The sequence below is a fragment of the Pseudochaenichthys georgianus genome, chromosome 12 (assembly GCF_902827115.2).
Source record: "Pseudochaenichthys georgianus chromosome 12, fPseGeo1.2, whole genome shotgun sequence".
NCBI classification, from domain to species: Eukaryota; Metazoa; Chordata; class Actinopteri; order Perciformes; family Channichthyidae; genus Pseudochaenichthys; species Pseudochaenichthys georgianus.
Window position 1 is genome coordinate 11,822,353 of NC_047514.1, and position 26,746 is coordinate 11,849,098.

At 41.3% G+C, this 26,746-nt stretch overlaps 1 protein-coding gene across 1 annotated transcript in view; it reads right to left on the minus strand.

The window, feature by feature from the left end:
* Positions 1 to 26,746, minus strand: part of nsmfa (NMDA receptor synaptonuclear signaling and neuronal migration factor a) — a 49,641-nt gene that overhangs the window by 17,436 nt on the left and 5,459 nt on the right. Inside the window, 6 exon segments of the mRNA XM_071204981.1 lie at positions 4,768 to 4,848; positions 6,556 to 6,608; positions 10,934 to 11,002; positions 14,832 to 14,904; positions 15,601 to 16,497; positions 16,701 to 16,762. Coding sequence (XP_071061082.1) covers positions 4,768 to 4,848; positions 6,556 to 6,608; positions 10,934 to 11,002; positions 14,832 to 14,904; positions 15,601 to 16,497; positions 16,701 to 16,762 — 1,235 coding nt within the window.

Below are 26,746 nucleotides of genomic sequence, written 5' to 3' on the forward strand. Positions count from 1 at the left end.
AAAAGAAACAACTAAGTTCAGAGGGCAGCACTTATAGGAAGGAAAGGAGTTGTATCAAAATGTGCTTCTTTGAAATGTAATCGTAATGTGTACTATATTTTAATTTTGAATGTTGTAAAAACATCAACTGAGTAGTACTTTAATGAGTTAACGTCACTCAAAATGGTCAAATATAATCACTTCACTTTCAGGAATAAGAAACATGAAAGGACTCATTAGATTTAGGTTGGAATAATGCATAATAATCCAGCATTATTACACATCTGTTCAAAAACCATTTCGAATCTTAAACACATTTTAAGAACTAGTAATTTCAAACAATATGCTGAAGATTTTCTAATCGAAAAATATGTTTACTTTAAATTGATATTTAGTATACCCTTAGCCTGTTTGTTTTATAATTTGTTGACAGCTACTTTTGTGTACTTTTAGGTTTTATTTGTACTGTAATCAGGGCATCCTTGTATATAAATGAGTGGCAGAGATACTCATTAGCATATTAGCTTGTCATTCAATTAACCTCTGGTGGGCCTCAGTATAACCTTGTAAAATCGTGTAAGACAGCTGTTGAATTATTTCCTCGAAGGAGATTTATTAATGTGAGGTCAAACTGGTCGTTTGCTTGTGCCACAAACCTGAAACCAATAGAACAGCTGTACAAGAGGGCTATCAAGGGGTTTGACATAAAGCCAAATTCATACCACCACTGTACCATCCTTGATAAACACAATTTCTTGAGCTTTGAGAATTGTAAGTCTTTTAAAAGTATGTGTTTTATTTATAAATGTTTACATGGACTGCCCCCCCCCTCCCCCCCTTAGGGGAATTCATCCACGAAAAACACACTGGACACTGCACTAAGAAACCAGAGGAGACTGTGAGGTCCACCGTAGACGGGCCACGTTTGGACAAAATGTCCTCTCCATTAAAGGCAGCTCATTGTGGAATAGCCTCCCAACTGAGACACGGGACTGTCCCACTCTCAACAGTTTTAAAGGTCAACTCAAAGAATGGTTGAGAAACAAACAGACGTGCAATCACCGCTAAATGCACTTTAACACTGGGGTTTCTCCTCTTGCACTTTATGTATCTCTTTTATCTTCGCTTGCTCTTTATATGTCGTTGCTGCTATATTGTATTACCATGTCATAAATACTTGTTTGTGCTGCTCTTGCTCTTTTGCACTTTTTGCATATCATGTATTTAGTTGTTGCTATGTTTGTAAAATGTAATCTTCTTAAATGTTTTATGTGAGGGATGGAAAGGAGCTCAAAGCTAAATCTGGCACAGTTACGCTTGACACATTTGAATGTTTTAAGTGTTCATTACTGTGCAGTTGTATTAATAACGATGCTCATTGACTGATTTTGACTCAACCGAGCACAGTGATCGTTCACGATGTTTGTTACACCTGTGCTTCTCCTGCTATGAAATTATTCTGATTGGTAACTAGAGACGCTATCTATGCTTTTGCCAAAACGTCATTGAAAAACGTAGTTATTTTACCACGCGAAGAACACAGGTTGTGTCTACTGCTGCCTTGATGAGTTAGTTTGTTTATGTTATTGTGTGAATTTAGTGAATCCGAACTAACAGACAACTATACCAACAAATGAAATGATTGGAGCAGTAGAACAGCTGTTTTTGTTCAACAAGGTTTAGCTTTAGCCTTGGCACAATGATGGCTGGATACAACAGCTTTCCCTCGTTGTTGCAAATGTCTGAAAGCAAGGTGAAGCGTAGAAAATAGTCCAAATGTTGCCTATGCGCTTAAACAGATTCGGATAATTTTGCGGTGGGTCTATTTTAGGAAGCTAAAATATGTTTTTGCGTGTGCCCCATTTCACATCAGTACATTGCATAGCTGGACAAAGTATTGTAATTTACTTATAGACATATAGATGCTTTCTTGATGTTCATAACCACTAAATAGACTGACCTACAGAGCAGGTGTTCGTTAAATCTGAGCTGTCAGTATTTCTTTGATCCGTGGATAGCTGATGTGATGCATGCAGTTTTGACTTAGTATTTATTTACAGTTTAACATTCTTAGGGTCAATGCATGCATAGTAAAAGTGTTGTTGCTGATAATTGCTATTTATATTCAAGTGCCATGTTCCATTGCTGTGTTATATATATTTGCTGCTCACAGTGTTGTCCTTGAGGTTTTTTATTAATAATATACATTTGTTTGTATTTAGCATTATAGAAAACAACCTCAAAATAGTAATTGGCCATTATGTTGTATATTTTGAAAACAGAAATGTGCTTTTATGCTCGTATCAGCCTTAAAGAATAAGTTTCAGCCCAACTGTAGTCAAAATATTTTGACAATAGGTTTTGTGAAGCAGCTAATAAAGAACATTGTAGAGGTACCAAGAGGGACATTTCCTTCTCAAGAAAGTAAAGAATGAAAAAAGAGAAAATAACAAGCGAAATTGATGAGTAATGTCACTCCTCCAGAGAACAATACCTTTCCCTCAGGAAACAGGGAGGAATGAGGCATCAGCTACACCATTAGACTGTTATCAACAGTTCATTTATCTTTCATCACACTCTAAAACACAGAAACACTGAAGATGGAAGGTGGAGAAAAACATAAAACCACAGACACCAACATAGACAAACATCACCTTCAATCAGTGTGGGTTGAAACTCGCATTTATAAGCCCTTTAGATACACTTAGACACACTTAGACACACGTTCCTTGCCTTGACATTTGTACCAGCGGACACACTCGGACTGAGACGCACACTCCAGTTCGAAAGACATACTCACAGATATAGAGAGAGCATCACAAAGTTGAAGAAAGACCCACGGTCAAAGGGAGACAGATGGACAGGGTCAGAGTCAACAGCAGGGACAATTAGTGTGTACGTGTGATGGAGGGTTTTCTGTGTAAGTGTCTTTGGATTTGTTATGTGTGTGTTAACTGTTCTGTCAAAACACGGAGCTGAGCTGTAAAACCGTGATGACAAAATGTCACCTTACAGTTTACTGTCAAATCCCAAGTCCTGTTTGTACACACTTGATGAAAAGTGGCTTTAACCTTCAAGTACCTAAATCACCATTGAAAACACTGACAACCAGAATGGCTCCCGGAGAGTACAGACCTCTTTAAAGGCAGTTGCCTTAAGTGAAAAATGTCATGTTTCCACTGTGTGATTCAGAACTACATATGAACTGGGTTCCTCTTAGGCCATTGTACTTCCTTCAACCAAGTTTAATGACAATTTGGACAGTTGTTTTTCCACAATCCTGCTGACAAAGAAACCAACAAACCAAACCAAAAACATAACCTTCTTGACCCGGGTAGATTCACATCGGCAATTTTAGTAGGGCAATTATTTCACTGTTGAGTGTTTTGGGATTTTAAGATTTTACATTTGCTGAGGGAGGAAGTAAAAAAAGAAATAACTTTTGTGGTATCCTGAACATAAGAAAAGAAGTACAATTTGTTTTGCCTATTGATGCATACAAAATTTGGATTTTTCCCAATCTGGAAATATTTAAAAAAGGTTCATGTAGAATATACATTTGTACTTACTAAACAGAGGTGGGAAGTTACTAAATACATTTGCTCAAGTACTGTACTAAAGTACCATTTTGAGATACTTGTACTTGACTCGAGTATTTCCATTTTATGCTACTTTGTACTTCTACTCCAATACACTTCAGAGGTAAATCGTGTACTTTCACTCCTACTTTTATTTTGTACCTTTTAGTTACTTTGCAGATTTGGATTAATGATGATAAATATAAACCACACTTAAATCAGACTTTAGTTAAACCTGGAGTAAATTCACAAGCTACCTGCAGTATACAGAGTCATTCAAACTAGCTGCACCTCTACCAGCTTTGAGAATATTTTAATGCATCAATAATTATAATCAAAACATATAATATACATTATTCTGAAATGGACCAATCTGCATAATGAGTTCTTTTATTTTTGGTAATTTAAGTTAATTTTGATGTTAATACTTTTATACTTTTACTTGAGTAATCTTTTGAATGCAGGACTTTTAGTTGTAACAGAGTATCCCTACACTCTGGTACTTCTACTTTTACTCAACTACACAATCTGCGTATTTCTCCCACCTCTGTTACTAAGTCCTATAGTGTACTTTGCATTACTTTTGACAGCTTGACCATTATTTAAGACTCGAGTTGATCTGGCCTCATTCCATCGGTCGGTTCATATATCAAAGTGCTGATTACCACATCATTTTCAGAGCTGACCCATGCTGCTAAGTGGCTTTCAACAATGTATGAGCCACCTGTGTATGGAATACATTAAGGACAAAAGTACTGAGCAAGCACAAAGCGAATTGAAGTTGTAATCGATATGTCAGTTGTGATGTGAGGGCATGAAGGGTCATGGGCTATTATTAATAATAACTGCACACCTTTTACATTGTTTAAAATGCAGCAGCTGCAGCAGTTTTGGTGGATTATTAACACTTTAAAGGACATGTCTGTATCTTGCACTCATTGTAATATTTAGAGAGGGAGTGTGACTGCAGTAGACTGGAATATTAAAAAAGGCCAGGTCTTAACAGTGGAGGACAATTTGAAGGGAAATGAAAACTGGTAACTTAACTAGACGAGACGCAACAGACACTGGTTTACACGCATGTAACACGTGATTTGGTTACTTCAGAGTTAAAGCCTGCTTCCATGTGTTTAAATCGCACCATTTTTGCTCCACTGTGTGTGTCAGCGTCTGTGTGTAGATGGACGTGTGTTAGTACGTGTTAACTCACTGTCATGCTGAGAGTCATTCTTGACAGGGGTGGGGTCACTCCAGGAGCGGCTGAAACTCTTCGATCTACGCTCAGCGAATGCTAGTACAGTCAGGGAGAGATTGTCACACACACACACACACACACACGCACTGAACAACCCGCAAAATGACCTTTTTTCCCTCCACATTCACCACCTAAAACACATACGTGAACACACGGAAGCAGCTCACATATATTGTGTACAAACGATGTCACCCCATCTCGACACAAACAAACACCTGCATGTGTAAACAAACATACACATACAGTATGCTGACAAACTACAACACCATACAAGATCCTGCTTCTTATCTTAAGGATGGATTTCAAGGTCTGCCTTTGTCTCCATGATTTACTGAGCCTCGATAGAATCAGCTTTGCTTTGAAGAGTAATCACTGTGCTCTTGGAATATGTGTAGACTACTTTAAAGTGTTTGCCTCAAGGCGGCATTTAGCTGCTGACAACAATTTGTTCTGTTCAAGTACAACACTCTTTTTATTAGCTAGAAACATTCATAAGGTCAACTTTAAGGCCTTTTTTAAAACGTTGATATTTCAGTGTTGCTTTTAGAAAAAGCTGTTTATCAAATCAAAACATGTTTTCCTGTTTTGTGACACACTAACTCTTAGACTTTAGATTTTATCAAAGATGATTCTGTGTTGATTTCACTGAATCAGCAATGCAGCATCGGGACCTTATTCTCTGAAATTGCGTTGAATAAGAAAATGGCTCCAGGAGAAGTAGTTCCTCCTCACAGCAGGGTTGCTACTCTATAGGGCAACATGTAACACTGAGTTACAATCATAGGTGACACATTTGGGTTATAATTGGGTTCAGGCTTGTCTGCTAAAACATTTTTGTTTCTGCATTACAAAATAATGGCCTTCACGCCTGACATCATCATAGGCCACTGTGACACATTTCCATTGTGACCTATAACGATGGACAAGGAACATCTTGTTAACATTCATAGTGCTTTGACATTTGGCACATGTTTGGCACATGCTGTATAATCTTAGCGCGTGTACTCTCCCTAAGTTACTTCTAATAATGATGCATCTTAATCTGACACAAGTAAAAAATAAGCAATGTTTGTATTTGCTGGAGCATAGATTTATAGTTGATTTGACTTTATCCTTACCCATTTTATCTCCATTACATTTTTAAGATGCCTCCTAAAATGACGCTCAAACTGTTACTGAAGCCACAAACTGCTACTCAAGCCACATCTAATCCACATTTTTTCGACGTGTTTTCAATACGACACACACTTCTCCATTGTTCCCAATCATCACTTCCGTATTTTTCTTTAAAAATATATATTTAGCATCTTTGTCTTTACAACAAACCGAACGAAGACCCGAAACATTCAAAGTGATGCAACAGGAAAGGACCACCAACACACTCGTATAGGCAGGAGCAAGACTCATATTGCTGCATAATCAATATACACACACACATACACACACACACACACACACACACACACACACACACACACACACACACACACACACACACACACACACACACACACACACACACACACACACACACACACTGATAAACATATACTCCTCAAGTGATTGAATATTACGTTTTATAATCCCAGTAAAAGCAGACGCGCTTTGGTTCCACACGCGTGCAATAAACACACCAGAAAACAAACAGAGAAACAGATGATGGCGAGGTGGAAAACAAAACACAACAGTCAGTTTGAGCAAACATATCAGCCACACACACAAACACACAAATCTCTGACTCACTCTGTGCTTTCATCCTCCTGCTGCCCACCATCCGAAGATGCTTCCGGAAGTTCCTGTGGGTAGGGAAATGAAAACATGCGAGGGATAACAGAGGAAAGGGGAAGGCCCAACACGTAAAGAAGAGAAGGAGGAAAGAGGGCGGGAAACGACAAAGCCAGGGAAGACAAGTAGGAGAGTTTAGCGTCAAGCTTCTGTCTATAGGTTAAAAAAGAGATAATTATAGGTAAATATACTCATTTTATTGTCACTGTGAGTGGAAAGTACTTGTCCCAGGAGCAGTGTGGGTGTAATGCACCACACTGCCAAAGCACCGCTAATTATCCTTTCAAAGTAAAGATTTAATGAGTCTCATTCACGTAACAGACAAAAGGGAAACACTTTTCTAGTGTTTTATAGGTTTCAATGCATCAGAGTGAGGTTATTTAGTCAATATTTAAAATTATAATAATAATAATAATATATTAACTTAACATAACTAAACGTTTTTATAAAAATCACCCAGATTTTGTTATTAAAGGATGGCAACTTCTACGTATAAGGCAGGATGTTACGCATTAAATACGTCCAGAAGATACCTATTACATGGTTTAAATATAACCATTGTTATAACAGATGAAAACTTAGACATATTCTATGTTCTTTGCTGCTTCCAACAATCAAGCTAAATCCACATGCCTCTGCTCCATAATATAAAAGCACATTTATTAATCAGCATTATAATCCTCCATTAAACCCTGCCTGCAAGAGGCCAATGGTGATCCATCATCCTGAACACTACTCAGTATCTTTGTAAACCATATTGTTTTTATTTGACATAACCGTTTGTTAAAATGTTTTATAAGCTTACGTATATCTCAGGTCAGGCAGAAGCAGAGCACTTATTACAAGTCCTGTGTCAAAAACATGTTCACACATCAGTGCTGGAAGACTGATTAACATTCACTTTAGGAAACCCCATTCTGTCAGAGACCGCTGACCGTGAATAACCTTAACTTACAATAACTGTTCTTCCACCCTCTGTGAACAAAATCTTCAGAAACAGCTTGAGTGCACAAGATGAGTCAGCCAATGGATTTGTCTATACACAACAGTATATCTGTGAAACATGTGCTAATGATTGCAGACTCTATTCCAGTCATTACAGGATCAAACACCATTTTTATTACATCTGTGGTGTAAAGTAACCTGAGTGCACAAAGCCTGTTTTCCTCATTATTCAAATGTAGTCATACAAAGGGTTAACTGCTGCATCTCATTGAGGCTAATGAGTAAAGTTAATTCACCAAAGTTGTAAAACAGTGCATTATTAACATTTTGAACCTTATCTTTCCAAAGCGTGCTTGTTGTCTTGGTCCGTTCCTTTATTCCTTTTCCTTCACACACTTTAATGAGAGGATATGTCAGATTATCAAATAAATGCTGTGTTGTATCCGACTATATGCTACATACGTGTGGAGGTACTTTCTCTTTTGTTTTCAATTTGCAAGGTTTAGCTACTTGCATTAGCTTCGTAAAAGTCAACCATACAGTAGTATTCATGTCTCCTAGCAACAATGAAACTCTCTGACTACACTGTATATGTGTAGTCTAATTAAATACAGAAGCTTTGCATTACCATGTTCCACTTGAAGTCCATTTTGTGTATTTAGTAAGAAAAAAGCAATATGGTTTTTATAGTCGTCCCTATGACTGCCTGTTTTAGACCGACGCGATGTTCTATGCAAGAGTCCCAGATAAGCATCCTTTTAGCCTCCCTCCCTCCCATGTCACATCGACACACAGTTTCAGCACACCGAGCCAACAGTCTGCACTCAGGATGAATGATCTCAGCGTGTGGTTTTATGCATGTGTGTGTCTGTGCGATAGTGGGTCCATATTTATTATTCATAGTGGAGAAGCACATAAAAAAAAGAAGCGACAATGTCAGCAAACCATCAGTAAACTGGCTACACCAAACGATGCATTTCCCTGCTCATTTAATGTGCAAACACAAATCAAGGCATGGTTAAAAACAGGAGAGATCACTGCTACTTGCACTTTGAGATCTATAACACACGATACACACACTCTCCTGTGCTTAAACCTCAGCTGCCCACAATGAGAGGTGTGGACACGGATAATGAGATTTAGACTGAACGAGAGGAAATGTGAGAGAAACCGTGGCCTCCTCCATTTCTAACTAAAGACATTCTGACAGGTGCTGCCACCCTCGTCTTCAGCTCTTCCTTTGATGCTCTATAACTCTCCATAACTCCTTTCCCATCCACATTTTTGCCTACATTTTCAGATTTTGCTTCAATTTGACTCTTCTGCCGACTCCTGTTCCACCTTCTCCGTATCTTTATTTGAGCAAGAATGATGATCACACCTGCATTATTTCTCACGTTATTTCCCCTCCTTTTCTACCTTCCTGTATGTGTCTTTCTCTTAATAAAAACAGAGCTTTCTCCCAGTTATCTGGTTTCTTTGATAGTATTTGCCTAAGGTTTGATCAAATTGTCAAAAATATACTCCATATGCGGTATATTATTGGATTATGATCATTAATGCATGAATAATAATAATGCTGGGTAGCTTTTCACCATAATGCACCCACATGTATAAGTTCAGTACATTGTGTAATATGAGTACAGTATTCAACTCCTATAAGTATATGGATGGAACAATATTAATTTGGGATTCGAACCACACTAACTATAAATTGATACGTTGACATGTTTTGGTATTCCAGTATGTTATAGTGCCATTTTAAGATGTTAACAGCATATGTGTATGATTACTGATATAATTCTCCTACCCTCCTATGTGATAGTGCATTAGAAGTATAGACTCGCTAAAGTGCCTGAAATGTGTACTCAGTAATGTCAGACTTCAGAACATTCTGGGAAAAGAACTGATTTAATTGTGTAGAGATGGTAATGCAAGATGAAAAAGAAAGTGAATCCCTCACATCAAAGACACCCGGTATAATCTACTCTCCCATTGTGAAAAAAAGCACTCAGAGTACACGGGCTGAATTAGAGCAATACTGAAATGGCTCTTTCCTTTGTGCATTGATGTTGTTATAGCTATGGTTCAAATGGTCGTCGATGTGGGGATGAGGATCTTGACAGAGGCACTGCCTGCTGGATGAGAGTAATCATTTCTGCTCTGCTTTGTGGCTTTAGGGCACATCTTTACTAAACTAATGCAGGAAGATTTAAAAACACTTTCACATGTCAAAGGATTTTTTCATCCACACTAGTGTTTTAAAGCTTTTTCTAAACTTTGCCAACCAGATTGAAATACGGAAATGCTTCCATTGTTACCCTTCGGCTGTACATCATATGAAAAGAATATAATATAATAAAAAGGAAGCTTACAGTCATATTAAGGGTTTTTTGTTAAAGGGAAATAGGGCTGAAGAAAAAAGTGCTTCACCGAATCAGGAATACAACACAGAAATGTCAGAGCTCATAAGTTTCCCTTTATTCAGTTTAAGATGGCTTCCTGTTTGATCTGCTTTTACTGGTCAAATACTCAAAAAACAAAAGACAAAAAGGAAATACTTAAACATACTATTTTACAATTTTACTGCCGTGGTTGAATGTGGCATTATTGGATAATGCAAATTTAAGTAATGGTTTCTGTTGGATGGCGGACTATTTTTCCCGTGGTATTTTATGCAACTTTTCTGTTATGCTTTTACCCCATTTTCAAATCACACCTTTTGATGAAAAAACACCAATGTCAGTGAACTGACACTGCAGATGGATCACACTGTGAGATGTTAAAGGAATTGAGATGCGCGGTCTCACATTCGCCATCTGTCTCCGTGTGACGGAGCATCTGGGTGGGGCGGTTTCTGAACTTGTTGCTGATGACACTACTCCTGCAAGTGTTACAGAATCTCACTCCACATTTAAAAAAAACAACTTTGGAGTGATTCTCATTCACCCATTTCTGTAAGGCTGGTAAATGCATGTTACGGTAGAATGCTGCGGTCTCATTCAAACTTGTATTGTAGGTTTTGAATTCTGAAGTATAATGAACGAATGACTCTAATGTCATACAAAAGTCTTACCACCAATACAATTAATCTAGGTGTGGCTGAGTAGCATTCACACTATGAGAAGGTTTGCCAGAGTTTTTTCAAATCATTCAAACAGAATGTACCACTTTTTTCGGAGACCACAAATTCAGGGGTGGCAGTACAATTCCAGCCTAGAAATGTGGGCACCCAGTGGATCCTTTTTAAAGCTGACGTCCTCACCTTCAAATACCACGTAGTGAATCTTTGGTTTAGTCAGATTAGAGGCAGCTGTAAATAAGCGACAACGGAGCTATAGCCAGAAACAAGCCAACAGCAAAGCACACCCTGGCAGGGGCCGCTTCGTACCTCTGGATGACTTCTGCAGAATCCTGCTCCCTCTCTCTCCTTTTTCTCTGCACAAATCCCCGGAAAGCCCTGCCGGGACGTGGCACAGTATTAAAGGGATGAGAGAACGAGAATGCTGGCGTAGCGAGGGGTAGGACAGAGCGGGGGGTGGGGGGCTGGTGCCAGGGCTTTTAGCGGCAGGGTTTATTTGGCTGCAAACGGGAAGCTGTTGTTGGTAGGCAGCAGCTAGCTGAAGACCAGACAGTCAAATCACATCACTGTTCAAATTTTATTTTCTATTCACCCCTGCAACAAATGTGCCAGTATACATGTGGTATAATCCATCTGAGGCGCTGGTCTGGTGACCTCATTATGAGATGTATGTTTTGTTTCTGAATTGTAGGATTCCTACTACTTTTGCAGAATCAGACATGGATACTTGTTGTGTATTCTCACGCAGTTTAGAGTAATCTTGAGTGTAATTCTGCCACTGAAGGCCTTTGGGCTTAAGTAACAGCTCAACTCGAAAATAGTGCACATTCTCCATTGCTGTGAAGTTAATACTTCATATTCACGACAGTTATGTTGTTATGTAAGTCTTGTGTCCTTTCATATCAAAACTTTTTTAATAGAAAAAAGTGCAGAAAGTGACACCACCTTATGTGTCAAAGTACAAACATGGTGTGAAATGCATCACTGTTGATGTGTGATTATGTCTTAATAATCACACTTATTGTTGTTCAGATGTAACCCAACGATCCTGTGAAGCTGATTAAAATGTTTCCATGGCAGAAAGAGAGCTAGAGATAGAGCATCTCTGACCATGCTACATTTAATTGACCGACTCTGTAGTGGAAAGTAGCTTGTAAATTCCACCAAAGAACAAAATGTTCTTTAAAAGGTCAAGGCTGCCATTGTTCTTATTTTCTTAACAGGCAACAAATCCTATAAAAAGACCAAAACCAAGAATGCATTAGTCACCCTGTCAATACTTTCTGACTCCCCTGCCAGTCTGCTGCTCTCAACTGCAAACCCAGTCGTATACAATGGCATACTTCTTGAAAAAAATATAGGATTTTGTAGTTTTAAGCGAACCTTACTCAAACAGGGGTAAATAAATGGTGCCACTGGTACAAAAGGCAACAGGATGGCTTGTTACAGCTTACTTCAAATGAGCTACACTCTGTCTGTTCTTCGTAGTAGCTCAGGAGGAGTGGATATCCACCAATCAGAAGGTCAGTGGTTCAATCCCTCGCTGCAAATCTTCACATTTTGAATAAATCCTCAAAATGTACTTTGAGCCAGCAGCAGCAGGATAGCTTGGTCAATATACAAAGAATTTGAAAGCATTTGAAAGCAGCTCGGTTAGTTAGGTTTAGTAAGGTGAGATGTGTTTGCAGCAGGGGTTGTGCAGTATGAAATGTGAAGAACTAGCCTTAGTTTATTCATGGAAAACTACACTATTCCTCTTGTCATTTATCTGATGGCTTAACCTTTTTCTCTGATCACCAATACTAACCTCTCATGCCTAACTTGTTCCTCTAACTACTTGTTCTTAGTGTGAAATAAAAAAAAAAATAGATTTTTTTTTTAGAGCAGATATGGGATTTTAGAATGGTTTCAAAACTACTTAACTTCTTATAAATCCATCCGGTGATTCAAAAATGTAATAAGGAAGCGATCGAATAATTGATCTATATTGCCCATTTATATAACCTACTGAATTTATGAATTCATATTGTTATCAATGTACACACTTTGCACGTTAGAGTAGGTATTTGCCTGATGAACAGTTAAGGAGCTGTTTAACGCTGTGTCTGAGTATTTTTACTTTGTCAGTTCATTAAGTCCATTAAAAAGTGTGACAGTGATCTAAATGAATGCATCATGGCCATCAACAACACTGTCAAAGTCAAACAAAGTCATCTGTCAGTTTTTGTCAATTTTAGTTTACTCCTCCATCTTGTCAGTGTGAACAGGAACCGGACCAGAAATAAAACGCAACAAATTATAACTCATATAGTTTTACCAGAAGGCACTTGGGATCACATGTTGGCACTATAAATACTTGTTCCTAACAAATCTGTCTCGAGCCAATTACCACAGTCAGTTCCAAAAACGCCTAAAGTCCGCCAGCACAGATTCTGTGATAATTGGAGATGGCGGTGGAGAGGGATTAGAGCACTAACAGGAGTGCCACACAAATCTAATATGGCCAAACTCTTATCTATCGATGTGTGCTAAGTGAGGACGGGTGTGCGTGTTGAACCGACATAACTGCTGGGTAGATGTGAGCTGACAGGTTGTGGTCAGCCAACACACAGACGGACATTTTCCTGACTTGAGAATGGCAGAATAACTCGACCTCAGTGGATTACTCTGGACTTGAAAACTACATTTCCCCCTTCTGGCAAGAAAGAGTAATTACAATTAAAATAAATTCGCTGACTTGGCTTCTACCTCACAATCCATAACTCTATATCAGGAGATGATTGATGCTTCTCGAAAATCTAATTTTTCAGTACCTCAAAAAAAGGTCCACCCACTCCCTGGTTCTACCCTGTAATGGTCACTTTGTTTTCAGTCACCCAGCCCAGGGATGAAGGTTACATGGTAGACATCGAAGTTAAGGAACAGCAGTTAAGTACAAGAAGTAAGCGAGCTACATGTAAGTGATAAAAGCAAGCATGCATGGGAAATATACTCACGATATCCTGTTTGGTTGTCCCATTGTTAATTAGCACGCAGGAAGAGAGGAGAGGGAGAACAAAACAACATTTCAGGCATCGGTGATTAATGAGGCCGAAAACAGCGATGGAAAAACTGTGAGGCATAATGAGACAGTAAGTGTGTGTTAAAGTTGACCTTGCTGCGGGTATAAGCTTATTTAAAAGGCAAAATGAACGACCTATTTTATATTGAGTCTGCCTTTGTGTTCAAGTTGTTTTGTACAGACTAACACTCATTCTCACTCACACACATCTGCCTTTTATTTTTTCATTTGCTTTAAAAAACTCACTTTTTAATATAATGTCTGCCTATGTTTTTGCACATGAACTAAAAAACTGCTTACGTTACATTACTGCCAATAAAGTACTTATTGAAGCCGTGCTAGCAACATGCCTTTGGGGATTTCGATGCCCTACTTGGTCGGTTGGTGGTCCACCACTTGGGTTCAGACTAAACTATAATAATGTTGGTGTTACTGTACATTTTCAATTGGCGACACCATCAGCTCTTCCAATACTCCTATGCATTACTTAATACCTGGAAAAACGACTGTGTATAGCATATGTTAGCATGCTAAGAAACTAAACTAAGATGGTGAACATGCTAAACAAGCTTGCTAAACAGCCACATGTTAGCAATGTCATTTTAACCATGTGAGATCCTGGTAAGAAGCTCCACAGCTATGTTTACATACAGTACACTAACATGGCTGCAGACTTGTGGTCTTATAACTTGCTCAAGATAAACGTATACTTAATTCTTTATTGACAAAAGTGTTGAAATATGAAATCTAAAACATCCAGCGGTTTGGAAGTGATAATGAATTGTGGAATCTCAGATGTCAAATCATCTTGATGAGCCTTTAAAACAAACCATGGATTCATTATTCAGCTAAAATTAACTAAACATTCACTGTGATGGATTGTTTTTCCTGGAGCACGCTTTAAGGGTCTGCAAGCTGTTTTTATAGCTTACTGAAATGAAAATCAATGGCAGCCTGGAAGGGAAGAACTCAATCTAAAAACCTATACATGCTTTGGATAATGGTGTGCGGTTTATGTAAAGTTTGCAGTTTGGAGTTACTGGTCTGAAACATGCAAACACACCAGTCCGACCTTTCAAACAACATAAGTGTGATCGTGTGTATTTGTGTACATGTGAGATTGATGCGTGTGCTTGAAGGTTGGACACTCACGCCTGCATGGTTGTCGTGGCAGTTTGAAAGCTGAACATGTTTTCCTTTGGGAACCAGTTAGTGTCCTCTGCAATTCGAGGGACAAATATTAAATCATGAGTTAAGTACAAAACATGAAATATCTATGTGCCATATTGGCTAACGTTGTAATCAATATATTTGATATATGGATGCACAAAACCAGCGACAGCACCAGCACTTCACAGTCCACCACTCCACAAATGGAGAGAGGGAGACACACAGAAGGAGACAGCAGAGGGGAGAGACGGGGAGACGAAGAGTCAGATCAACAGACCACCACGTCACATCCAACAACAAACCCTCAATCCCCACCAGAGCTGAGAAGAAATAGATTTGAATGCAATAGGAACTTACTTTCAACTGTTTTCTCAAAGTTCAAATGAAAAAAACATCTTCTAAGTGTTCTAGTTATTGCTTACTTATTGCTTACTCAAGTGTAGACTGTGATTTTCTGCTTATTTCAAAAGAAGTGGTTCTGAAACTTTGAAAAGGCTATAAATATCACTTGCAAACAAATATAATTAACAAATACTAGACTAATGGGAAAGGAAGTTTATTGGATCCTTATTTTCTTTTTACTAAAGTTGCAATCAGGCAAATTAAAGAAATGCTATTTCCTCTCTGGTCCAATACCAAACCCCAGCAAACCCACCAATGGGGTCTAAAAACATACCCTTACCCCCTCCCGCCCTGGTTTGGAATTCAGCGCCTCTCCTCTCCTCTGTGTCCTCCGCCCTCTCACCTCTCTCCAGCCCAGTCATCCGGTCCACACTCCACATCCGCTCTAGGCGTCGGTGCTGCTTGCCTGCCTCTCGGGACGCGCTCTCCAGGTCCAGAGACCCCTGGCTCCGTGAGGGGGCCCCGCTGCAAGACTCGCATGCTAGCCCGCTGCACTCCGCCTCCCCCTTTCCCCCCTCCCCCCAGCCGCGGATGTTGTGGGCGCTGACAGAGCTCTGCAGCGGGGGTTGAGACAGGTGATGGTGGTGGCCGTGGTGGTGCGATCCATGATGGGAGTGGGATCCAGTGACCGCAGAAGACTGCTGCTGCTGGTTGCTACTGCTGCTTCCACTCGCCCCCCCACTGCTGGAGGTGGTGCCGGAGAGGCCGTGGTGGTGGTGGTTTCCGTGGTGAGGGTCGTGATGGTTTCTGTGATGGTGGTTGTTGCCACGGCTGCTGCTGGCATGGTGGTGCTGGGTTGGAGACGATGTGGTGGAGGAAGGGGAACCCTGGATCAGGCCACTTCTGGAGGCCACCCCGCCACTCCCCGACTTCTCCTTCAGGACGTCCAGTTCTAGGCTCTCCTTGCTGCCCCGGCCGCTGCTCATCAGCATACCGCGCTGAGTGGTGATGGTGTAGACGCGGGCAGGCTGCAGGGTGCACTCAACACTCTTCTGTTGGTCCTCCTCCGCTGAGAAGCTGCGCTCAAGGGAGAGCTTTGATGCTTTGGTAGAGATGGTGATGGATGGTGGAGGTGGCTGGTGTAAGCCCAACGTGGGTTTCACCTGGCCGGGATCCCGGTTGTCCTCACAGCCCTTGGTGGTGTTGGAGCAGGGATGGAGATGATTGTTGTTGTTCGGGCCAATCTTGTCACTCGGCGACTCCGGGTCGGGACCCACCAAGGTTTCACACAGTAGATGAGCTAGAATGGCGATAAAAAAAAAAAGACGAACATGAGTGTTAGAGAAGAATAATTACTCTAAATATCATCTTTCTTCGGTTATCAGCTTTTGCAGTGATGATTGCAGCTTGGCATTTCAGCAGAGGGTGAGGTAGGAGAGCACAAAGGAATAGGCAGAGCAGCATAGAGGGATGGACAAATGGCAGGATGGCTGAAACGCTGACCTGATCCGTTTCGGTTTTCAGGGTGTGTGTGGGACAGGTACTCTCCAAATGCTCGGGCTGCTCTGTGGACACACACACACACACACACACACACACACACACACACACACACACACACACACACACACACACACACACGACACACATAAAGACATTAATTCATGGTTGGAAAGGAGGGGTGAGTTGAAAGAAGAGGAAATGGGAGGGTAGAGAGGAGAAAAGGGCAAGGGAATTGTAAATGATAAACCTAATTGCCTTCTTTGTAGGCTTTTGCCACCCACAGATTAGAGATGCAGCTGTTTTATCTCCACACTTCAGGCAGCCACAGACTGAAAGAGAGAACGTGAATGAGATCAAGTGAAGAATTGTTCAACTTCCTTTCTCAGTGTGACCTCAGTTTGCGTCAGTTAGTGGATGTAATTACAGCAGGCAGACCATAGGTGTTTTTTCTTGGTTCATAAATGGTATTTGTGTTTGTACCGCAAATACTGTATGTTCATGTCAACTTAAACGCTTAACCTTGACAACAATTGAAGAAGATTGCTTGGATACGTGCTGAAAATAGAAGCTGTGAGTTCAGTGACCACCGTACTGAATCTCATAATGTGCTCCTTCTTCTCTTAGTGTCTCTTTTACTCACACACAGAAATAGACAGACAATAATACGCTACAGACGTCCATTCAGCCACATTGAGCAAAAATCCAATATCATAGAGGGCTTCAGCTTTTAATGAAATAGCCCCGGGTCTTGCAATTGAATGACACTGACCTCCTAATGTTCCTCTGTGTGACAGGAGAGGGAAATTAGCCAAAGGAGACGGGGCAAAAGAGAGACGAATTACTCCCAATATGTGTTTTCAATGTCAATGTGGAACTGAGAGGATATGAACCGCAGCAATATCTATTAGGAATAACGAGTCATGACTATTATTAGGAATTATTGGAGGGATGAAAGGAAATGAGAAAATGTGAGAACCTCTAATAGTGTATGATATAAATATCAGGTAACTCCTATAGCACTGTATGCAAACTGACTTTGAACAGGTCACTAATAATCTATAACTTCAGGAAGACTGATCAGTTGTGAGTCAGCATATTCTTTTCCTTTTAGCAAACTTGGTTAAGATGCAGCATTTATTAAGTTTATATCGATGTGATCCTGAAAAATAAACTGATGTGTCCACAGATACAGTCCAATTATCAAAGGGGAACATTGACGTCCTCCAGCACTTGCAGGAGAGTAGCCTGTTTTCTTATTCAGCTTAGTGTTGGAAGTGACTGTGCAGGAGAGGGTCCTGCATGAAGGGCAAACACTGGGTGAATGCCTCCCTCCTGGCAGCTCTGTCAATTATTCAAGCCTGTCCAACACAGCAGGTGCACACACAGTAAGAGCAGGGGCACGGAAAAAACATTGCTATGATGCAAAATCTTTCCTCATACTCTAAAATCCTTGATGTATGGCAACCTGGTTGCAAAAGGATAACAGATTGTATAGAAGTCTATAAGAAAAGGACCTTACTTATCACTTTTTTCATTGTAGTAGTAATATTTTAAGTAGTTTGTGGTCTTAAGTGCTCATATCAAGTTTTCTTTAATACATCACTATGTTCATTCAGTAAATTATAATCCTATAATTATTGTAAAATGCACATTAAAGCAGGGAATGCATTAGTTATACACTGTTGCCTATAAAGTTGGAATACAATATTTGTACATCTTCTCATGAAATGATTGTGACAATGTGATTTGTTCTTGATAAAGTGTATATCTTCTCAAAACTTTATTGATCAATCTCTTCCAAACACATCACAGTGAACATTAAATAGGAGTAAAAAGTGGAATGTGTCTGAAAACAAAATTATTCCAACTTTATGGGCAACAAATAAAGTATATTACAAATAAGCATGTTTTTGCTAGGCATAATTGAGGTGGTTCGGGCACCTAGTTAGGATGCCACCTGGGCGCCTCCCTAGGGAGGTGTTCCAGGCATGTCCAGCTGGGAAGAGACCAAGGGGTAGACCTAGGACCAGGTGGAGGGATTATATCTCTTCGCTGGCCTGGGAGCGCCTTGGGATCCCCCAGTCAGAGCTGGTTGATGTCGCCAGGGAAAAGAAAGTTTGGGGCTCTCTGCTGGAACTGCTACCCCCGCGACCCGACCACGGATAAGCGGGAGAAGATGGATGGATGGATGGATGGATAATTAGCATCACAGTTAAAGTGATTTACGCCTGCACCTTGCTAACCAAGCTGGCCAACTAGTGCTAGCATTAGCTGCTTATAATACATGACTCACTTGCTTGTCTCCTGCTTCACCCTCTCGTCCAAACATGGCCACTTATGGCTCTAAAAAGACTAGATCACGAAGACCAAAAACCAAAGTCGAGGCTTCAAATCCATAGTCTCGAAAACCAATGTGTGATGTCGCCATGACGACCTCAGAACGCAGTCTAAGATGTCATCTTAAAGTTACTGTGTGTGTGTGTGTGTGAGTCAGTCTCAGTATTCAAAGGCAAAAAAGAAGAAAGAACAGAAACAATGAAAGAGACAAAATATTTGTGTCTTTGTCTTGTGATCTGACAAGCAACCAGTCCCGTTAAGGGCCGTCGTGAAACATGTTTTCTACGTTCTAATCAGCAGGTGTTCACCTGAAGAAGAGACATTCTTATTTTGCCCTCCTGTTTCATTATTCAACAGGCTGGCCACTCTGATTAGAATCCGAAAACAATGGTGCAAGAGACTCGCATCATCCATTATACATGAGAGGAAACTGAGTCAGAAAGGGATATAGAAAAATCACTCTCGATCAATCCATTAAATAAACCCTCTCTCCCTGCTGTCTTATATCACTGTTCGCACCCACTCCAAAAATGACATGCGATCACATCAGGGACACAGGTGCAGTAGGCGGCAGGGGACGGATACCTTGTGCACATGTGAAAAATGAAGGAGGACAAGAGGAAGAAAGCCTGGCAGGCAGATATGGAATTCGTCCTGCATGCTCTCAGACATGTGACAGGGGTTTGTGGAGAGACACGAGTTAGAGAGGGGAGTTTCTGAGGAGAGACGGGATTACAGCAGAGAGGAAGAGGTGTGTGTGTGGTGAAAAATGGGGGCATATTAAAAATGAAAGGGGGAGTAAACTAGAGAAAGCAGAGGCAGACAGAGAGCACAGTCAGGACAAGCGAGAAGCAAGACCATCTCCTCAGGACAGATCAACTCAACCCTAAAATCCTTTGTCATTTGGCCTCCTAACGGGTCTCTACGGGCCTGTTTGGTACATCTGCGGTCATTTGTATGATACATGTGTCAAATGGGAGTGAGTGAGGCTGAATGGAGATATTCTGACAGTGATGGAGGAGACTGGTTGTACAGTTAACCTTAAAGGTCAAATAGATTGTTGCCCAGAGTGTCGCCCAACCATACATATCTTCATGTTTCCATGTATTTTAGTACATGATGAACATTATCTTGCAGAGATTTCTAAATCGTATAGCTGTAATGTTTTCAAAACCGTTCCATGGTGGTATGTTCATGAGCTTATTGGAAAATGGGAATTGGCAACCAACAGTGTTTTGTGTTTTTTGTTATGAGTCTGTCGGCCATCAGACATTTACTCTGTTGTATTTAGTTGTTTGAAAACAGAATCCCTATGTTAAAACGTATTCACATTTGTACAGATACCCATACTGCCTATACACGTGAGTGCAGTTTTATGTATAATCCATTTCGTCAATGGTTGCTTTGTTGTTTTTCTTACATGAATGAAAGTTAGATATTCTGAAAGCTTTCTGCAATGCTTTTAAGCTGCCAACTCGGCTGTCACAGCGACCATCACAACAGAGTTCTTGGAAACCACTCTCCCACTCTCAAGTCCCCAAATGAAATGACAAAATACCTTGTGTGTGTTATTACCCTCTGAAATGACTTAGACCAGGGGTACTCAAATCTTAAAGGTCCAAAACATTTTTTTCAATAAGACAAAGGTCCGTTCATTACGGTCATTTAAACCTTTAAACAATTGCAACAAGATTCTTAACACGAGGTTGCAAAAACAAAAATAATCTATGCAGCAGTTTTCATTGTTATTGTGTCCGTGCTTGATCCTTCAGAGTTGCAGTGTAAGAGCTGCACAGTTATGAATAAAGGCAGCTGCACCCTCTTTCATTCAGCATTCACATTATTGCTTTATAAATGTCTTGCCCCCTTGTGTGTCCACTGAGGTTCGTCAGGCCCAACACATCTTCAACAAACTCCCCCTTTGCCTCATCATAAAAACTCACAAACACCAGCAACTGAGCATTGCCAGTGGTGTCAGTGGACTCATCCACAGCTAAGGAAATGCACTGTGCATTTTTTATTCCATCACAAAGCTGATTAATCAAATCACCAGCCAGTATGTTCTGGTTGCTGTGGAATCTGAGAGGGGGATTTGCTTGATTTGACCTGTTATTTTCTCTTTTTGTTTGCCTTCAAACATGGTCTCCATCACTTCAGTCATGCATTCTTTTATACTTCAGTTATTATTCAGTGGAAAGTCCTTACCTACTGGCCTAGTTAAATCAAGTGGTTACTTTTTTTTGGCTGGTCAGTGTAGTTTTACACACCGTCTTATTTGACTTCCTCAGGACTTAAAACTGTTTTTTGGGGGCAGACCCCCACAAAGAAAAAAATATATTTACACACGTAAGGTCATCTTAACAGTTTTGTATGCTCATCCGTGAGCAGAGCATCAAGTCTATTACAGCTGAATGCGGTGATTGCCATCTTGTTCAGCAAAACGCCTCACAAACTTATTAAGATCAAAGCTTTAGTGCGTTTTGATTCAATGCTGAGTACAGCCGCAAATACCTCATTCCTTCAGTGCTTGGGTCCGAATGCTTCTCGTTTTTCACCGTCCCGTTGAAATGAAATCGCTGCCAATCATATTTCCACGCTCGCGCCAGGGCCGGGGGAGGGGTTACAAGACGTGCATCTTGTGCTGCATTCACTTGCACTCGGACATTGGAGACTTTCTCTCATAAATGTCCGATGAGCCACAACTTTTCTTTCAAAACAAAGCTGCCAACTGGGGTGGCAGATGGGGTGGCAAGGCCTATTTTTAGGGTGACAGTTTCCACCCCATGCCACCCCGGTAGGTGAAACTATAGGCTACTAGCTACAGTACAGATGCAACTAGATGAGCTGTTAACTCTCGCTCTGACTTTTTTTTTTAAACTCTCGCTCTGACTCAGACATGTTGAAAGAGACGATACACGCATTTTTCCCACCGGCATTCCGCGAAGACCCGCCCTACTGTGCCTCTGATTCGTAGACTGTTGGTGGGGGGGGGGGGAAACGCTGACGGGATGCTGAATGTGATTGGACCAATGCGTTGACAGACACACACAGACAGTGGAACAGTAGGACATGCAGAGCGCTGTTTGCAGTGGACATAGCGGAGAATTTTGACTCGTTGTGTTGTGGCGATGTCTCACAGATAATACAGATAATACATATGAAAAGTATAATTTGCTCAGAGTCCAGAGACAGTTGTGGTTCGGTCCGGACCCGGACCGGAGTCCGGACCCGGACCGGAGTCCGGACTTTGAGGATGCCTGACTTAGACCAAGTTGGAAAAACATCACACAGGGGGGGGGGGTTACCTTGGTTGGTGATTGGCTAATGGTTACACAAGCCACAAAAACGTTATGACATCATAAAGTGGCCAAAATCTGATCAGCTCATTTTCAGACAGGTTTTTATATAAATGGATCAGGACAAAAAGAGAGAGGGTCTTTGTTCCTGAAACTTTCAGAATCTCTTTACAGAGGAGACACATGTTTATGTATAAAAGACATGGAAAAGTGGATTATGCATAACAGGTGACCTTTAAAGTCTTGACCTCTTTCGTGTGTGAACTTTGATTCTCATAAGATAATTTCAACTGACTTCCCAGCAAGCTTATGTATCTTTAATGCACACACATGCCGTTTGGTCATTTGCTGATCTGACAGATGCTCTCGTCTTTCCTAGAAGGTATTCTCAAGCCACAATGCAAAGCAACAATGATGCCACATTCTTGGACAGAGCTCCTCTCCAAGAGTTACTGAAAGTCTGCTTTAGGCTGCGGCCCCACGAGGACGAAAACGGCTAAACGCATAGGATTAACGCAAACGCAATCGCAAACGGCTTCTGTCCACATGCAATAATTATCCGGATAGTGTCTGCCCACACGAGACCGCTCCGTTTAGCTCCAACCGCTGGAGAAGCTGCAGTACATGCAGGAGCCTCTACGTGGCGCTGTAACTTCCTCCACAAAAGCAGCGAAGAAGCATGGTTGTCATGGTTGCCCTTCTGTTTATTCTCCGCGGTGGGGGCCGAGGGAACCGGGCAGAGTTTTTCGCCAGTCAGCGTGTATTAAAGTTGAAATCTTCCGGACAAAATTATAAAAGTGCCGGTCAAAGGTCTTCTTTGTTATTTATTGAGCTTTAAAACAAATGAATAACGACTCTATATAATATAATGATAAAATACACGGAGCCTCTCTTTTTCCTCCCTCTCTTCGGACAGCGCCAGTGTCTGTCTCATGCAGCAGCTCATCCAGTAATCAGTGACCCGGCCGACTGTAAAAATAAACATATTTATAACTAGTTTAGGGAGTTTGAGAGGTAATTAAAATAGCTAAGGGTGATGATCTGACTTGAAGTGTGTGTTTTGCTGCAGAGGGAGGAGCTGCAGGTGAGCAGAGCTGCGTGTCTCCGTCCTGTCAGATTAGACTTCACTCGCGAGAGAAATATAAATAATCTGAATTCAGGGTGCAGTTTACTTTGACGTGGGGGTGAGCAGCAGAGGTGGGGAGAGGCGGGGCTATTGCCTCATCATTATTGCTGTAGATGTTGCACAAACAACTGTAGCATGGTCAATAGCGTCCGGAGCACGATAGCAACTCTGCGATCCGCCATTGTTGTTGTTGTTGGTGGCGAAACACTTCAGCACTGGCGCGGGGTAAGCGGAGGTGAGCAGAAGAGGTGGGGAGAGGCGGGGCTATTGCGCAATCACTATCAGTGATCTGAAAATGTCCGTATAGGGCGCACACACGGAGCTGTTTGACCCCCCAGAGAGTGGCGTATGCATTTCTATCCACCTTGGGACCCGTTGTCGTTTCCTCAGTCGTTTAGTGCCATATTCGGTCGTCCTCGTGTGGCCGAACGGTCTATATGACACTAAACAGTAACGCAAACGACCGAATTCGTCCTCGTGGGGCCGCAGCCTTAGAAACTCCTTGTGGGTGCAACCTGAAGCTCCTGCTGAGTCAGAGTGAATATGAGCATATTTCTCCTCTTGTCTGGGTCTACAGTTCAGCACATACTGGAGTGTACCTAGCATTTCAAGGGCTGAATGAGTCAGACACAATTACACACACTCTACTCCTCCTTAAACACTTTTCTGCCACAAACTCCACTAACCACTTTGCAGTTGCATAGACAAGATAGAGAAAAGGTACACCTCAGCATCTCTCTTAATGGATCTAGACAGAACAATGCATCATTTACTTGACAGATGGGAACATTACAAAACTGTAAACATACCCTTTAGCTTCAGCCAGGTGTGTGCTTGCTTCCTAATGCATATGGTGAAACATTCCTCATTACTTATCCAGTGTTATTCTATTCTCTTTTTCTTTGCCATCTTTCTCCAACTGTCCTGTTTTTAAGCGTGTTTTACGCCTACAATGTTAGTAATCATCCCTCAGACCTATGCCCTGGGTAGCTTTGCTGCAAAAGGTGCAAAGGCATAAAAATGCCCACCCACATTTGAATACATGAAAAATAATTTTCCAAGTAAAAATCACGGCACTTTGTCTTCCAAGTGGAGACAAAATGTAAGTGCACATTTTAGATAAAGTAATGTAAAATATACCATAGTTTCATTAAGATAATTTAGTTATATAAAAATATCTTAACCCTTTTTATACCATTGGGTAAGAATGCAGTGCTTTTACTGTATGCATCTTTACATTTCCACTGTACTATTTGACTACCAAATGGCTGCTAAAGTCATCCTGAGGACGCTGTTTGTCCAAGATTAACGAACTGACATACAGGTGCTTATAGTGGCACGTTCTATAATGTTGTACAGGATTTATTCCAATATTGACTCCAATCTAATCATCTCATGCCTTTTCCCTGTCGATTCTCATGCCGTTTTACGCTGTGACCATATCTTTAGGCTGCGGTCACACGAGGACGAAAACGGTGAAACGCATAGGATTAACGCAAACGCAATCACAAACAAGCTTCCGTCCACACGCAATAGTTATCCGGATAGTGTCTGTCCACACGAGACCGCTCCGTTTAGCTCCAACCGCTGGAGAAGCTGCAGTACATATGCAGGAGCCTGTACGTGGCGCTGTAACTTCCTCCACAAAAGCAGCGAAGAAGCATGGTTGTCATGGTTGCCCTTCTGTTTATTCTCCGCGGTGGGGGCCGAGGGAACCGAGCAGCGTTTTTCGCCAGTCAATGTGTATTAAAGTTTAAATCTTCCGGACAAAATTATAAAAGTGTCGGTCAAAGGTCTTCTTTGTTATTTATTGAGCTTTAAAACAAATGAATAACGACTCTATATAATATAATGATAAAATACACGGAGCCTCTCTTTTTCCTCCCTCTCTTCGGACAGCGTCAGTGTCTGTCTCATGCAGCAGCTGATCCAGTAATGAGTGACCCGGCTGACAGTAAAAATAAACATATTTATAACTAGTTTAGGGAGTTTGAGAGGTAATTAAAATAGCTAAGGGTGATGATCTGACTTGAAGTGTGTGTTTTGCTGCAGCGGGAGGAGCTGCAGGTGAGCAGAGCTGCGTGTCTCCGTCCTGTCAGATTAGACTTCACTCGCGTTTAGGTCCATATCGAGAGAAAGATAAATAATCTGAATTCAGGGTGCAGTTTACTTTGACGTGGGGGTGAGCAGCAGAGGTGGGGAGAGGCGGGGCTATTGCCTCATCATTATTGCTGTATGTTGCACAAACAACTGTAGCATGGTCAATAGCGTCCGGAGCACGATAGCAACTCTGCGATCCGCCATTGTTGTTGTTGGTGGCGAAACACTTCAGCAATGGCGCGGGGTAAGCGGAGGTGAGCAGAAGAGGTGGGGAGAGGCGGGGCTATTGCGCAATCACTATCAGTGATCTGAAAATGTTCGGATAGGGCGTACACACGGAGCCGTTTGACCCCCCAGAGAGTTGCGTATGCCTTTCTATCCACCTTGGGACCCGTTATCGTTTCCTCAGTCGTTTAGTGCCATATTCGGTCGTCCTCGTGTGGCCGAACAGTCTATATGACACTAAACAGTAACGCAAACGACCGAATTCGTCCTCGTGTGGCCGCAGCCACAAGCGGCTGGAGGCTGAAAACAGGCAATCACTCCCCGTGGCAGTATTCCCACTGGTGTGAATATCACCAGAGCGGATGTCTCCCCGGGCGTCTCTTCACTGTAAACAATGGGCTGCCAAGCAAAGAGATTCCTCACTCGTAATGCTCCGTAATCGAATCCCCCCACGAAATCGAAACACACACACACACACACACACACACACACACACACACACACACACACACACACACAAGCAACAAGAATTGCACAGCGGGTGATAAGAACCTGTTGAGAGGCTTGTTGCGTGTGCTGAGGACCGGGGGGGGGGGCTGATTGAAATGTCAGTACACTAGTGGCACACCACGTACTGTTCAGCGCTGATTTATACACTCACTAACACCAAGCACTTTTATGTTTCCCTGCAGAAGTCTGAACATATTTACCTTATCGATGTTTTATTGTAAAAAAAGAGAGCACTTCTTAAAAGAGTAACATATTCAATCAATCAATCAATCAATCAATCAATCAATCAATCAATCAATCAATCAATCAATCAATGTTTATTTATATAGCCCAATATCACAAATTATGTACAAATTATTAACTGAAGAATGTCAACATACACAAAAATTGTGCATGATTCAGTTCAACCCTGCAAATGAAACATTACTTCTTCTCTCTAAAATGACCTCATC